This window comes from Pteropus vampyrus, unplaced genomic scaffold (assembly GCF_000151845.1).
Source record: "Pteropus vampyrus isolate Shadow unplaced genomic scaffold, Pvam_2.0 Scaffold141, whole genome shotgun sequence".
Lineage (NCBI taxonomy): Eukaryota > Metazoa > Chordata > Mammalia > Chiroptera > Pteropodidae > Pteropus > Pteropus vampyrus.
In genome coordinates this window covers 3,752,804-3,769,823 of record NW_011888922.1, presented here as the reverse complement: position 1 = coordinate 3,769,823, position 17,020 = coordinate 3,752,804, and the positions used below count along the sequence as shown (strand labels likewise).

General features: G+C 33.4%; 1 protein-coding gene across 2 annotated transcripts in view; it reads left to right on the top strand.

Annotated features, from left to right (window-relative positions):
• UVRAG (UV radiation resistance associated) overlaps positions 1-17,020 on the top strand; it is a 263,690-nt gene that overhangs the window by 101,773 nt on the left and 144,897 nt on the right. For both annotated transcript variants that reach the window (XM_023535521.1, XM_011368399.2), the window contains one exon: positions 6,027-6,132. In XM_023535521.1, the coding sequence (XP_023391289.1) occupies positions 6,027-6,132 (106 nt within the window). The remainder of the gene's footprint in view (positions 1-6,026; positions 6,133-17,020) is intronic.

Here is a 17,020-nt window from a genome sequence, read left to right as displayed (position 1 = left end):
TTTTTAATCATTAACAGGTATTGAATTTTGTCTAATGCTTTTGGGGGGCATCTTTTGAAATAATCATGATTTTTCTCTTTTATTATATCATGTATTTATATTCATGTATGATATTTGTCTATAAATTTCTTTTCTTGTCATCATGTTTTGGTATCAGGGTTATTCTAGACTCATAAAACAATTAAGAAGAGTTCCCTCTTCTTTGAAAGATTTTTTTTTAAGATTTGTATTTTATCAGTGAAGCCATCTGAACCTAGAGTTTTCTATGTGAAAAGGCTTTTAATTACAAATTATTTTCTTTAACTGATAATTGCTCTTCAGGTTTTCTGTTTTGATTGTTGGTTTTGGAAACTTATGGCTTTTAAGCAATTTGACTTTCATCTAAGTCGTTGAATTTATTGGCATATTTTTCATAATTTTCCCCTAATTGCTTTTAAATCTCTATAGGATCTGTAATGATGTCTTCTCTTGCATTCGTGATGTTGGTAATTTGTTTTCAGGCATCATTCTTTATCTCTTGTTTCTCTGACTTTTTATATCTATACTTATCCTTCCTGTTACTATTACAATGACTAAATTTTTGCTAGGACTTTTGCAATAACCTCATACTAACCTTTTCTATTTATATTCTTGATTCTCTGTGTCCCATTCACTTTATTATAGGAAGAAAGATCTTTCTAAAGTACAAATGTAATTAAATTTTCCCCAGCTTAAAACTTTTAAGTGCTTTTCTAATACCTTCAGAATAAAAATCTAAGCTTCTTCATGTGGAATACAAAGCCATTAATGAAAGGTTCTGTGTTTCTCTCAATGGGCCCCTGTATTTTCTTATTTTCATCTCCCTTTTTATCTCTCTGAAATCCATAGGGAACTATACAGTACTGCCTTTCTAGGTGTTCTAATTTGTTATTCTTTGTCTTAAAATTGAAAGATGTGATATGGTCAACACTAAGAAGACAAAAATGGTCTCCTGACTAATCCTTTACTGAGATTATTGCTAATATCTCATTGGTATTGTCTCAATGTTTATTAATGTTTATTTAACATAATACCTTATATTCAATGTGTCTTTACATTCACAGCAATATCAAACTGCAAAGCATTCTTTTTAGCCCAGTTTCAATTTTACTCTTATATCATATTAAGTAATAATGATGTCTATTTGCTGTAATCAGAATATCTGTCAGATAGCTACTTGACCCATTTTCCTACACCAGCGATAATAAGTTTTATTTTAGCTTGAGAGTATTAGTGTTGGTATTGACCAGTCACCCAGATGACTAGATGATATATATTTCTTTCTTTATACTCTCATTTAATAGTTTGCAAAATTAAGAAACAGATCTCTGAAACTGGCTAGCTGGTTTGGAGGTAAAGCAGTTGTTTCTTTTCTTGTCAGTCCTTCACCTCCTCAGCCCCAGGGGAATTAGGATGTACCACCTTCTGTTTAAAAGCCCAAACACTTCAAGCTGTTATCCTCCTGTTGAGTTTGAAAGGGGGACGTTATTAGCTCTGTCTTGATGTAGCTGGGCCTCCGAAGGTCTATTTGGATAACATTGAAGATCGGAGGAAATGTGACTCTGTCTGTGTGTTTTAAGCCCCTAAGGTAAGATCAGAAAGCGTCTGGGGTAGTGAGAGCCAAATAGTTGAAGTCATACATTAATTATGGTCATGAATCATTTTTATTTTTAAAGTCTTTACCATTTGACACAGTTGTTTGCATAGTACCAGTGAGTTTTAGGCAGCCTTTCCCTGCTTTTAAAGTAACAGGCTATTTTGTTAATTTCTGTTCTAGGTTGATAATACCTGTTATTATTAGAATTCTGAAAATGTTTTCAGTAAAAATTACTTGTTTCCCTACCCGAATGAGTAGTCTTTAATTTACGTGATTTTTGCTTTGAATATAATGTTTTGAAATTATAAATATAGAAAATTATTATGTTAATCTTTCAATCTCCCACTGATATCAATAAAAATAATCAGATCTTGGGACTGTGCTTTTATATTCAGGCATTAATCAGCACATATTTTTTGAGTGCCTCCTTTGTGCCGTATTTTGTGCCAAGCATTGGAAATTGTATATAAAAAGTGATTTCCTCCGCACCAGAACGATCTAGTAAGGAAATAGATGAGGAAATAAACAGTTTTTGAAAAATGCGTTTCTGTAATTTTTGTTAGTGGTGTTTTATACAACAGATGCCACAGATTTCCAGAGGAAGGAGTTCTTCTACCTATCTGGAATAGTCAGGGAAGGCCTTTGAAGAAGAGGTTATACTTGAGCTGCCTCTTAATGGATTTAGGCGTGTACTTATCTGAGACAGAGAAAACATACAGGCAGGCAGAACAGCTTACTCAAAGGTACAGAAGCAAGAAATGGCATGAAGTGTTTGGAGAATTGTCAGTAGTTCAATATTGCTGGAGTTGAGCATATAAAGTAAGGGATATCAGGAAATGAGGCTGGGGGTGTATGCTGGAACCACATCACAAAGGGCCTTTCCTTGCTTTTAGACTTCGTTAGAGCCACCTTTGTAAGAGAGTATTACTATCAAGAGAGTGCATACATACATACATACCCAGAACAAGAAGCAATAGAATGGAGTATAATCTCTTCTATTGGATTCCTTATGAGCCCAGAGAAAGTTGCTGAATAACTCATTTCATGAGGAAACTAGCTATAATAATATAATAAGAGTTGCTCCCTATTAGATGACCTAAGAAATCCTTAATAATTATCAGGCAATTTCCAGAAGTGCAGAATATGTCATATTTTTAATATGTAGTGTCATGATAATAATAATAATAATAATAACAACAACAATGATAATAATAATGATGTTGGCAGAGGTATTGATGCTATTAAATCCCTAGTAAAATTAACCTCATATATAGGATAACTTTCAAATTAGGATTTTTGACAATTTTTTTTAAAACAGGTAAAATTTACATGCAGTGAAATTCTTAGATCTTAAGGTTAAATTCTGTGGATAATACCCATGTACTCTTCACCCCAATCAAGATACAGAACACTTCCTTCACCTCAGATAGTTCCTTTGTTCCCTCTACTCTCTACCAGTCAGTCTTGCCCCACAGAGGCAACTAGCCACTCTTGAGAATTCTATTACCATAGATTGCTTTTACCTGTTCTTAAACTGTATATAAATGTGATCATATAGTATGTACCTTTGTTTCTAGCTCTTTTCACTAAAGATAATATTTCTGAGATTCATTCATATTGTGAATGAATATCAGTGGTGTGTTTCTTTTTATTGCTGAGTCGAATTTCATTGTATATCACAATTTGTTAATTCTCCTGTTTAATGGACATTTGGGTTGTTTTTTATGTGCTATTGGCACATCATTGGGAGGGATTGACCCTTAGGCCGACTGGTTGAAGACTGGCTGTGACTATAGCAGAGGAGCTGTTTTTCATGGGTTGACTCCATGGAGGAGGATTCGCTTTCGTGGGGCTCTGGTGCCTGCCAAGTCCACCTTTTGGGTATGCTGTTTGTGGAGGTGGTTGTGTGGTGCTTTTGTGTGGTCCGAAGCTGGCCACTGAGTGTGTTGGTTCTGGAGCCTTGTGGGAGAGGCTCTGTTGCAGGCCAACATCAACTGATGCCTGTGCCCTGTCTAGGGCCACTTAATATGAGCTACAAAGTGATCTCCAGATGGTTGCCAGTTGTGCTGGGCTTGGACTTGGAAGTGCTGGAGAAAGGCTAAGTTTCAAACTGAGGCTGGCTATCACTAGTACCGTGCTTAGGGCCACTTAGGAAGAAGGTATGGGGCACACTGAGGCCAGACATTGCTTGTTTGAGATTTGTAAACCTTTGAGAGATTTTAGGAAAATTTGCAGCATGAGCCAAGACAGGCTGTTTGTATGGAAAGGCCCCTGGAAGAGGCTCGGGTGGGCCTGCAGGTTGGGTGGGGTAGGGTCTTGGAATCACCAGGGCCGGGCGAATGGTATGTTAGCTAGGTTGATGGCATCTCAGATATGGCAGCTGTCTATGTGTGCAGGCTGGGTGAGGAGAGGGCTCAGCACTTCTGCTGGGAGAAAGCTGCCCCTCCAGCCCTCACCCTGAAGCCAGACAATTCAATTCCTCCCTGTCTTTGTTGGCTTTTGAGCTGCTGCCCCAGCTCTGGAGCTCAGAGCAAGTGAGTCCATCAGTGAGTAAGTCCATGTGCAGGCTCTTTAAGAGGAATCTCTGGGACTCTAGCTGCCCTCCATCTCTCTTAGCTATAATTTCCCCTGGTTTTCATAGCAAGAAGTTACGGGGACTTCTCTCCCCAGCACTGGAACCTTGGGCTGGAGAGCCTGGTGTGGGGCTGGGATCCCTTGCTTCTTAGAGGGACCTCCACAGCCAAGATTTTTAACCACCACACATGGGTGTGAGATCAACGTGTTCCACGTCTCTGTGCCTCCTACCAGTATCAAAGTGGCTTCTTTTGTGTATCCTTAGTTATAGCACTTGTGTTCAACTAGACATCAGACAGTTCTCAATGAAGGTTGTTCTGTAGTTGTAATTTTGATGTGGTTGTGGGAGGAGGCAAGCACAGCATTTACCTACTCCACTATCTTCACTGGAAGCTTGAAATTTAACCATTTTTAATATGTAAGTGTATACATATATGTACATGTATGTGTGTGTATTTATGTGTATGTGTACATATATGTATCCACATATTTGAAGACAAAGAGGTCAAGTAAAACATAAACCCATAATTAAGTTAAAAATGAAAATAACAATTTTTTTTCCTTTAGTTTTGGGTCTTTTTTATTTTAATGGATGCCTTAGGGTTCACTGGATATGTTTTTAACTTATCACAGTTGAACTTCAAGGTATATTTTACCACTTTATGTAAAGTATTAAAACCTCACAATAGTATACTTCCATTTTTTCCATTCAGCGTTTGTCATACACTTCACTTTTACAATGTGATAAACCTACATTATAAGTCCCAAAAATAAAACAAAAATCGTTTTTAGTTTTATTTAAAGTCATTAACCTTGTGAAGTGATTTTAAAAATAAGAAAATAATCATATATTTACCAACGTAGTTGCTATTTCCAGTGCTCTATATTGTACAGATACGTTTCCATCTGATAAGATTTTCTTTTTCCCTGAAGGACCTCCTTTAGCATGTCTTATAATGTAGGTCTGTTGGTAATTAATACTTCCAGCTTTTTTGTATTTCAGAAAACATCTTTATTTTGCCTTAATTTTTAAAAGATTTTTCACAGTATAAAATTCTAGGTTGACAGGGTTTTATGTTTGTTTGTTTGTTTGTTTGTTTGTTTCAGAACTTTAAAGATGTTGTTCTTCTGTCTTCTGTTATATGCTCCAAAGAAAAATCTGCTGTCATTCTTACTTTTGTTCTTCTGTATATTATGTGTGTTTTCTTTTTTCTGGCTCCATTAAGATTTTCTCTTTATTAGTGGTTTTGAGCAATTTCATTATGATGTGCATTGGTGTAATTGTCTTCATTTTCCTTATGCTTAGGGCTAATTAAGCTTCCTGCATTTGTGGGTTTGTTTTCACCAAATTTGGGGAATTTTAACCATTACTTCAATTAATTTTTTCAATGTTGATGTTTCATGGTGGCTACTATTTTAAATTAGTCTTCAACTGAGATTATTAATTATTTTTTCTTTATGGATATCCATAAGTAATAGTCAGCTTTGATGGCAGTGAAGTTCTCCTGGTAATTTTAGCAATCCACTGAACTTCTCTTGGGCCTCATTTTCCACATTTGTAAAATGATAGGATTAGACCAGATCATTTTCTAAGCTCTCTTCCAGACTCCTGAAGGGTTCTTCATTTTAGTTCTCAGTGCATCAGAGGCAGTCAAGCAGTTACAAAAAGGATGTTTTTACAGTGTTTTGTATTCTATTGTAAGTATGCTAGAGAATTGTGAAATATTCATTTTGGGTTCATTATTAATTCAGTTTGTCCTCATTTCATTCCATTTATATCTGTGGCTCCGTGTTGAGAGTTTATAAACTCAAATTTTTGTACAACTTTTATTTCTAGGCTTCATAGAGCCCAGTGTGCAATTAAACAGACTCAGGTAACTGTTCAGAAAATTGGAAAGGAAATTGAAGAAAAACTGAAACTCACATCTACAAGCAATGAGCTGGTATGTTTTTATATGTTTGCCTGTTTGATTTCTAAATATGATCAGCATATTCTTCTTATAGTAATTATTTTTTTCAAAAACTTCAGGTAGTTTTTTTTCTTTCTTTTCTCTTAATGTTTCACTCAGACTTCTGCTGGCATTAAATGTTGGAAATAAACTTTTCATCTGCTAATAATGTAACATACAAGGTGCTTGCTTTTTCTGCTAGATGAGACTTTAGATTACATACAATTACTTAGAAGATAATTTAAAGCTGTTTTTATTGATGTCTTATAAGTGTAAACTCTAGGCATGAACTGTATAATGAATGAAAGCTAGCTGGCAGAAGAAAAACAAAAAACTTTAGGGTCTAACCTACTGTTCAAATATGAATTTAAAATTATTTGGGTTAAACTTAATAAGCTGGTTTATAGACAGTGTTCTCTTTTGGGAAAGATTGTTTTAACAAGTCATTTCCAAAGAAATAGAAATTCCATTCCAAAAGGACAGATTTAAGATACTAATATATCTTGGTTGTTCTTTCTAGTGGAGAAAAAAATATTAATTTTGGAATGAAAAGTCTGTCTTTGTAAGCAGAATAGTGATTGTAACAGAGTTTTTTTCAAAATGAAGCCACATGACTATGGATAGCTTTTGATGAAATTTGTGCTATGGCTTATGATACTTAAAATCCAAATGCTAAATGAAATCCTGACTAAAATTTTTTAAGTATTTACACATTCATTTATCATAGAAAGGCAGTATCTTCCAGTTATCATTTATAGCACTGTCAACTTGTCAGAGGGCCTTATATTCCCAAATGGAAATTTCATGTTACCTTGAAGGTTTGCCCAAGATAATAATTTAATAGGTGAACTGTAGAAAAGCAGCAACACAATTAACCTATAAAGATTTATCTTTCTTGGAATTTGAAATTAATGGATGAAAACCTATTTAAACTATATAAAATTGCTGATTTTGACCTATAAGTGACAGTTTCATATAGTTCAACCTAATATAGCACACAGCAGGCATACAAAATATGGTATCTGCGATAACTATAGTGGTGAGCTGGGGAGGATTCCCTCTTCTGTTTTCTAGAAGAATGTGTGTAGAATTGGAATTATTATTAAATGTTGGTAGAATTTACCAGTGAAACCATCTGGGTATGGAGTTTTCTTTGTGGATTTTGAATTCAGTTCTTTAATACTTACATGGTTATTGAAGTTATCTGTTTGAGCTTTGGTAGCTTATATCATTCAAGGATTTGTCCATTTCATTTAAAAGGTCAGTCTTTTTAATTTCAGCTATTCTAATGGATGTATAGTGTTTTCCTATTTTGGTTTATAATAACATTTCTATAATGAACATTTTTCATTCTTTATTGGTCATATGTCTCTAAGTAGTATAGGTTTAAATATTTAGTAATAAAAAATATTTAAATATTTTTGCCCATTAAAAAGATAAACTCTTTATTTAGATTTACAGAAAACTTGTAAAGAAAGTTCAGAGTTTCCATAAACTTTTCATCCAGTTTCCTCTAAGTTAACCTCTTATATAACTATGTTACATTTGATGTGGTACATGTGATGTAGTACATTATCATATCAAGAAATTAACACTGATACATTACTATAAACTATGGACTTTATTCAGGTTTCAGTAGTGTTTCCACTAATTCTTTTTTACATAATTAAACTTTTTATTTTACAAAAGCTTTAGGTTTATGGAATTATTACAAAGATAGTGTGGAGAGTTACCCCACATACCCCATACCTAGTTTGTCTGTTATTAACATTTTACTTTAGTATGATACATTTGTCACAATTAATGAAGCCGTATTGATAAATCATCATTAATTAAAGTTCATCCTTTATTCAGATTTCCTGAAATTTTACCAAATTTCCCTTTTCTCTTCCAAGATCTCATTCAGGAAACCATGCTACATTTAATAGTCACGCTTTTTCAGACCCTTCTATGTTGTAAAAATTTCTCAGACTTGCATTGTTTTTGATGACTTTGACAGTTTTCAGGATTACTAGTCAGATATTTTATAGAATATCCCTCTATTGGGATTTGTCTGATGATTTCTCATGATTAGACTGGATCCTAAAATCCTTTTTTTTGTTCTAGTTTCCAGTTCAGGATACCACATTGGATTTAGTCATCATGTCTTCTTAGGCTTTTCTGATCTATGACAGTTTCTCATTCTTTTGTATAATTAAATCACCATGATGAATCATTGTTTATATTAACTTTTGTCATTTGGTTAATGTAGTGTCTTCTAGGTTTATCTACTATAAAGTTTCCTTTTGAAAGCAAGATATTAAGTTCAGCCTACACTCATGCAGAGGGGACTTAAGCTTTACCTCTTGGAGGGGAACTATCTATACATATTATTTGGAATTCTTTGTGAGGAAAATTTGTCTCCTCTCCCTTTCTACCACCATTTATATATGTATTCAATCATTTATTTATCAGTATGGACATGTGTGTATTTATTTTATACTTCAGGTTATAATTCAATACTATGTTTTTGTTTTTGTTTTCTTGCTCAGCTTACGGCATTGGGAGCTTTTTCAAGTTGGCTCCTGTGTCCACTTGACATGCCTTCATCTCTTCTTTGTTTTTTAAAAGCACGTCTTCAATTTCTGGAACTGGGATAATGGTATTTAGGAACAAGTTCTGAGCACTGGGTGTGCTTGTTGCTACTCAGTTGTAACTGCTTCTTGACCCTCTCAGTGCACAGAGCTGCTATATACAAGTATCTATCTTCATATATGTTAAAATAAACATGTTTGTACTAATATATTCAACTCTAACACCACAGGGTTCATTCTAGCCTTCCCTCTCATTTTACTTGTAGTATCTTTTTCTAGTAGTGAGAAACCTGGTTCCCATTTACTTCAATTTATTTACTTATTTTTTTTTTTTTACTCCTCGGATACATGTAATTTCATATTTTTCCCTCTTTTTAATGGGATTTTTTCTTCTTCTTATGTTGGGATTAGAGAGAGTGAGTGGTGTGTTTTTTTTTTTTTTTTTTTCTGGATACAAGTCCTTTTTCTGATATGTGTGTTGGGAACATTTTTTTCCCAGTCTGTAGCTTGCCTTTTGTGTTCTTAATGATGTTTTCCAAGGAATAGAATTTTAAATTTTATGAAATCCAATGTATTCTAAAAATTTTTTATTTTGTGGTTAGAGCTCTTTGTGTTCTTCATAAGAAATTGTCATCTAACCAAAAGTCAAATAAATTTTCTCCTGTGTTTTATTCTAGAAGTTTTATAGTTTGGGGCTTTACATTTAGATCTATAATCCATCTCGAGTTAGTTTTTTTTGCTAGTTAAGTAAGATGATTTTTTCTGTGTGAATATCCAATTGATTTAGCATAATTTTTTGAATAGTCTTTTCTTATTTAACTGTTTTGTAATAAATCAGTTGATCATGTGTATATCTATTTCTGGACTCTCTGTTTTGTTCCATTGATCTGTATATCTATCATCAATACCAAACTCTCTTATTATTTTAGATTTGTTCTCTTAAATCCAGATAGGTTAAGTCCTCCGACTTTGTTCTTCTTTTAAAAATTCGTGTGGGTTTTCTAGGTTCTTTGTATTTCCAAGTGAATTTGAGAATCAATTTGTCAGTTTCTACCAAAAAAAAAAAAAAGCCTGCTGTAAGTTTTTGTCTGTCTGTCTGCCTGTCTGTCTGTCTGTGTGGGGGGGGGGTGCGGGGGTGACATTGAATAACAAAATCCAATAAGTTTCAAGTGTACAGTTCAACACTAAGTCATATATATATATATACTGCATTATGTGTTCATCACCCAGAGTTAGATTTCTTTCCATCACTACATATTTGACCCCTTCTGCCCCTGCTATTTCCCTCTCTCCTCTTTCCTTCTGGTAACCACTAGTCCACTGCCCATGTCCATGAGTCTCTGTTCGTTTGTCGTGTTTGTTGCTTTTAGATTTATATCCCACATATAAATGATATCATGTGGTTTTCAATTTTTTCTGTTTGACTTATTTCACTTAGCATGATTATCTCAAGATACATCCATGTTGTTCAAATGGCAGTATTTCATCTCTTCTTATAGCTGAGTAATATTCCATTGTTTATATGTACCGTATCTTCTTTATCCAGTCATCATTTGTAGGACACTTAGGTGGCTTTCATATCTTGGCCACAGTAAATAATACTCCTATGAATGTCGGTGTGCATATATCTTTTCGGATAAATGTTTTCAAGTTTTTTGGGTAAATACTCAGTAGAGGGATTGCTGGATCATATGGTAGATCAATTTTTAGTTTTTTGAGAAACCTCCATACTGTTATCTATAGTAGTTTGTAGTCCCACCAGCAGTGTACAAGGGTTCTTTTTCCTCTGTATCCTCTCCAACACTTGTTACTACTTGTTCTGTTGATAATAGCCATTTTAACAGGTGTGAGATGGTATCTCATTGTGGTTTTGATTTGCATTTCCCTAGTGAAGTTGAGCATCTTTTCATATGTTTGTTGGCCGTTTGTATGTCTTCTTGGGAGAAGCGTTTATTCAGATCCTCTGTCCATTTTTTAATTGGTTTATTTGTTGTTGTTGTTGAGTTGTATGAGTTCTTTCTATATTTTGGATATTAGGCCCTTATTGGAGGTGTTCACAAATACATGGCTGTCTCTTTGCCTTGTTGACAGTTTCTTTTGCTATGCAGAAGCTTTTTAGTTTGATATAGTCCCGTTCATTTACTTTTGCTTTTACTTCCCTTGCCTTTGAGGTCAAATTTATAAAATCTTCTTTAAGCTCAAGGTCCAAAAGTTTAGTACCTGCGTTTTCTTCCATGCAATTTATTGTTTCAGGTCTGATATTTAGGTAAGCCTGATGGAATTTTGATAAGGATTTGTAGATCAATTTGTGGAGAATTGCCATCTTAACAATATCAAATTCAATTCTCTAAATAATATCTTGTATCTTTCACTAGAGATTTTGACATCTTTTGTTAGAAATATTTCTAAGTGTTTTATGGGAGGGTTTTTTTTGGCATTATTGCAAATAGAGATTGTTTTTGAATTTTTATTTCTCATTTGTTTGCTGCTAGTATACCTTTTAATTTATTAAATTCATCTTACAATCTTGTATTTTAGTTTAATAGCGATTTTGTAGATTTCTTGAGATTGTCTATGTAAACATTGTACCTTCAAATTTGAACTGCTTTATGTGCCTTATTTAATTTTTCTGCCTTATTTCAATAGCACAATGTTAAATAAAAGTGATAAAAATGGAAATCCTTTCTCGTTCCTGATTATAGGAGGAAGTGATTCATTTTTTTCTTCATTAAATATAATGGTAGCAATGCCATTAATTGGTTTGGGGAAGTTCCCTCTTATTTCTAGTTTCTGAGCATTTTAATCATGAATGGATATTTAATTTTGTCAAATACTTTTTCTGCACCTATTGACATATCATGTGATTTTTCTCCTCGATTCCGTTAATATGTATAGCTGAACTACATTGATTTAATTTCAAATTTTTAACTAGCATTGCAAATCTAGAATAAACCTGAATTGATTACGATATATAATCTTTTTTGTATCTTGCTAGGTTTGATCTCGTAATAATTTAAAGGTTTTTGAGCCTATATTTATTAGAGATATTGGGATGCAATGTTTTTAATTACTTTATCAGATTGGTATTAGGAATATGGTAGTCTGGTAAAATTATTTGGGCAATGTTTCTTTTTCCTAGTTCATCTTGACCAGAAGCAGAAGTATCCTGGACTTTTAATATTTTCTGGTACTATACTAAGATTTTATGTGCTTATGAGAATATTTTATGCATTATGAGAATATTTTACTTATTCTCACTCAGCATATTTATAATAGTGACTTTAAAGTCTTTGTTTGATATTTCTAACATCTGGATCATCTCGGGGTTGTCTTTTCCCTAGAGAGTGAGTCACATTTTCCTGGCTGTTTGTATGTTGGGTAATATTGCATAGCATCCTGGACATTGTGCGTGTAATTTTGTGGAATTTCTGGATTTGCTTCTTTGCTCTGAAGAATATCGGTTTTTATTTTAGCAGATAGTTAACTTGATTAGGCTGAGTCTACGATGAACATTGGCTCAGATTTTAGTTTAGTATTTTTACCCTTTAGCACAATAAACATGTATGTTTGCTTGTGCATTTGTAATTTAGAATTTGGAGACTCATATTGAATTTAAACAGAATTTGAAGTTGCCTGTTATCTGGCTTCCTCCATTCTGGTGGCTTTGCTTACCTGATCTCTCGTGGTTCTTCTGGCCAGAAATATAGTTGTCTTTCTTTTGGAGTTTGACCACAGTCATCCTCAGGGCAAAGCCACAGAAAAGGGGAAATTCGCTCTGTGTGTTGGTTGCTTATACCAGGTTCTGAGTCTCTTCCAAAATCTGCCTGCCAATGACCAGTCTCCAGAACCCTCAAGCAGTAGCTTTTTGTATTTTATCTAGAGTCTATAGCTATTTTTTATGGGAGGACTAGTTTGTTAGGTGCTTTCTCTTATACCAGAACAGAACTCCTGTCTATTTTATTATGATATACTTTTTGCTTTATCTCCCAAGTTGGATCTGGGTTCTAGGCATGATGTTGCCACTGAGTCTATAAAATTAATGAGTTGGATTAAATATTTTCTAAGGAAATTTTTTCCCTTCTTTAGTGGTTGAGTAGGTGTGGGTGCAATAAAAACAACTTATAAATGACATTTAAAAACAAAGTTGTTAACTTATAGGACAACTGTGAACTTTCTTTTCAGATTGTTAGTTATTTTCAATATTGGTGGGAAAACTAATATAGATGAATATGCCCTGAGCCACCAATTCTCAAACTTTTTGATCTCTAGACCCTTTTATGCTCTTAAAAGTTGTAAAGATCTCAGAGAACTTAGGCTATATCTATTGATAATGCCTACGTTAATTAAAGACCAGTGGATTCTCATATATACTTCTGAAATCTATCTGTTGTGATATCACAAATCTTATAGACTCTGGAAAACTCCACTATACAGGTAATGAGAAAATGAGAGTGAAAAGGGGAAATAACAGCTTAGTGTTATTATGAAAATATTTTTGATCTCATAGATTGAAATGGTCTCAGGAACCCTCATGGTTTCCTGGATGATACTTTGAGAAATTTTGCTTAAGGTGTTTTAGCTCCAATGTGATCTATGAGAAGAAAATTGTTTTCTCTAAAGCATCATATACAAATTAGTCTGTCATTCTGAAATGACTTTTTAACATACTCATCACCGCCTTTGTAAAGACTCATAAATAGGAATATGTGTGCTTTCAAGTAAATGAAATGTATCTGTGATTTTCAGATAAGAGAGTATTATATAAAAACACAAATCCAATTAAAAGTGATTCATTGGAGATAGATGCACATATTACATTACCTATACATGGAATAAACAGATAAATGGAATAGAACTCAGAAACCCATTAGAAGAAGATGCTTATAGAACATTAGGATCTTTGAGCACTTGCCTTAGATATATTAGAAAGGATCAGAAGCAGATCTCACTTGGGCAGGGTTTGTTTACTCATTAGAAATTAGAGCCAACAGTCCTGGGTTTGAATGACTTGATATGTTTCTGTAAATGGGCCAGTTTCTGCACGTGGTTTAACACAAACACAGTATTTACACACTTTCCTCGATTAGCTTAGTATTTAGATTAATTCGTACCCTTAGTTCTTTGATTCTAGAAAACATATCCTAATTTGAGCATCTACCCTGCAATAGAACTGCTTAATTCCCTACCTTTGTATATCTCTGTATTCTGAAGGTTTGATTTTTTTTTTCTTCTATTTTTTTCCCCATGCCCAGGTAGAATTCAGTTGATATATTTTGTGGAAAACTTCAAGTTAAGGAAATTGAACACTTACCTCTTTGTGGGAAAAGGTTGCTTCCTAAAAATATACATATTTCTTTCCTCCATGTTGTAAAAATACCCTAGGACTTCCTTATCACAGTATTGGATTACTAAAGAAATGCAAATTGTTTTTTTTTTTTTCCCTTCTTTAATGATAAGTAATCTCATTGACTTTCAGTCTTTGATCGTACAGTGGGTTGCCAGGCAAAATAGCTTTTGTCTCTGCTAGACCCAAACTCTTAGAAAGCAGAAACCATTTCTCATTCATTGAAAAGCACATAGTAGGCTGGTTATTAAATGTTTGCTTTGTTCAGGAAAAATCGATTAGAAATGTTTCCATATTTCATAGAGTTTCGCAGTCAAATATAATAATGATGATTGGAAATAAGCTTTTCTGCTTATTTTCTTGGCTTAAATGTCTTTAACAGATGATCATGCCATCTGTTTAGAATCAGTATTTCAGAGATGAGGTAGAAGGCATTTTGGGTGAGAAATGATAGCTATAAAGTACTTTCCTCACAACTGTCAAAAGTCATTTTCACGCCATTCCTTCAACAAGGCCATACCACTACTCATTTTGCCGAGTGCCCATGCTTCCTCATTGTCAGTGAATCAAAAAGAGATGCTGATTTTTTTCTTTTAAAGTTTTCCACTAACTTATCCTAGGGCTTAGTAACCTATTAAGTTTATTTAATGAATGGATTTTTTTTCCTATTACAGTTTAAATTAGTATATTTCTTAGGACAAATGAGAATTTACTAGGTACAGCCAAATTGCTGTTTCGTTAAGATTTATGTCATGGAAAATCAAGAAAAGTATATTATTGACACTTGATAAAGAGCAGGAGAGAAGAGTACATACATTCCTAATACAGTAATTGTGTATAAATGCAAACATGCAAGCACATACACGTTCATTTTGGGGGCAGGATTTCAGATTTTATCTGGAGGCAAATGCTGACAAAGTATTTGGATTAAAAGGGAGTCTGGGTAAAGTTTAAACCATTGTTTTATAGATTTAATTAGAAAATATTTTTATAGAAAGATAGGTTAAACTTATTTAGCAAACTTAATTGTATCTCTGTTAGAATGTCTAAGATTTGTTTTACTAAATGAACAGTCAGTAAAATTGACTTTTTTAGAAGTACAGTGCCATTATTTAAAAAAATAAACTTTATTCAGAGAAGAATTAGATATACAGAAAAATTGTGCATAAAGTACAGAAAGTTCTCATTTCTCCCTTTCTTCTCCCAATTTTTGTAATTATTACCATCTTATGTTAGTGTACATTTGTTACAATTATTCAATCAATAGTAATAATTTCTTAACTAAAGCCTGTAATTTACAATAGGGTTCACTCTTCGAGTTGTACATGCTACGGTTTTTGATAAATGCACAGTGTTATGTATTCACCATTATAGTATCATACATAATATTTTCATTGGCCTGAAAATTCCATGTGCTCCACCTGTTCATCCTTTTCCCCCTTCCTCAGAACCTCTGGCAATCTCTGATCTATTTACTCTCTCCATAGATTTGGCTTTTCCAGAATATCATGTAGTCGGAATCATATAGTATGTAGCTTTTTCAGATTGACTTCTTTTAAGGCTCCTCCATGTCTTTTCATAGTTCATTTCTTTTTATTGCTTAATAATATTTTATTGTACAGATATACCGGGGTTTTTTTTTTGTTTTTATCTGTTGACCTATTGAAGGTACATCTTGGTTGCTTCCAAGGTTTTGGCAACTATGAATAAAGCTGCTCTACATATTTATGTGCACTTTTTTTTTTTTTTTTTTTTTGTGGATGTAAGTTTTCAACTCATCTGGATAATTGTCTAGGAAGGCAATTACTGAATCATATAGTAAGCCTATGTTTAGTTTTATAAGAAACTACCAGACCATCTTCTAAAGTGACTGTACCATTTTGCATTGCCACTAACAATGAATGCAAGTTTCTGTTGCTCCACATCCTTGTCAGCATTTGGTATTGTTAGTATTTTGGATTTTAACTATTTTAATAGGTATGTAATGTTATCTAATTATTGTTTTAATTTGCACTTCCTTGGTGATATATGTTGAACATCTTTTTATGTGCTTATTTGCCGTTTGTATATCTTCTTTGATGAGGTGACAGTTCAGATCTTTTGCCCATTTTTTAATTGAGTTGTTTTATTGTTGAGTTTTTAGAGTTCTTTACATATTTTGAATACCATTTCTATCAGATAAGTGGTTTTCAAATATTTCCTCTCTGCCCGTAGCTTGTCTTTTCATTCTCTTAATAGTGATTTTTGCAGAGCAGTAGCTTTAATGAAATCCAGCTTATCGATTTCTTCTTTCATAGATCATACATTTGCTATTGTATGTAAAAAATAATCTCCAAGCCCAGGGTCACCTAGATTTTCTCCAATGTTATCTTATAAAAGTTTTATAATAATTTTTTATTTCACATTTAGGTCTGTAATCCATTTTGAGTTAATTTTTGTGAAGGATGTAAGGTCTGTATCTAAATATTTTGTTTTGTTTTACTTGTGGCTGTCCAGTGGTTCTAGCATCATTTGGTGAAAAGGCTATCTTTACTCCATTGAAGTGCATTTGTTCTTTTCAAAGATTAGTTGACTGCATTTGTGCGTATCTATTTCTGGGCTCTTTATTCTGTTCCACTGATTTATTTGTCTCTTCTTTCACCCACACCATACTGTCTTGATTACTGTATCTTTATAGTAAGTCTTGACACTGAATAGTGTCAATCTTCCAACTTTGTTCTTCTCTTTCAGTATTGAGTTGGCTATTTTGGGTTTTTTGCCTTTCTATGTAAACTTTGGAATCAGTTTGTTGATATCCAAAAAATAATTGTCTGGGATTTCACTGAATCTGTAGATCAAGTGGGAAATTTTGATATCTTAATATTTTTTTCCTGTCCATGAACATGGACATTCTCTCCATTTATTTGGATCTCCTTTGATTTCTGTCATCAGAGTTTTGTAGTTTTCTTCATTATATCTTATACAT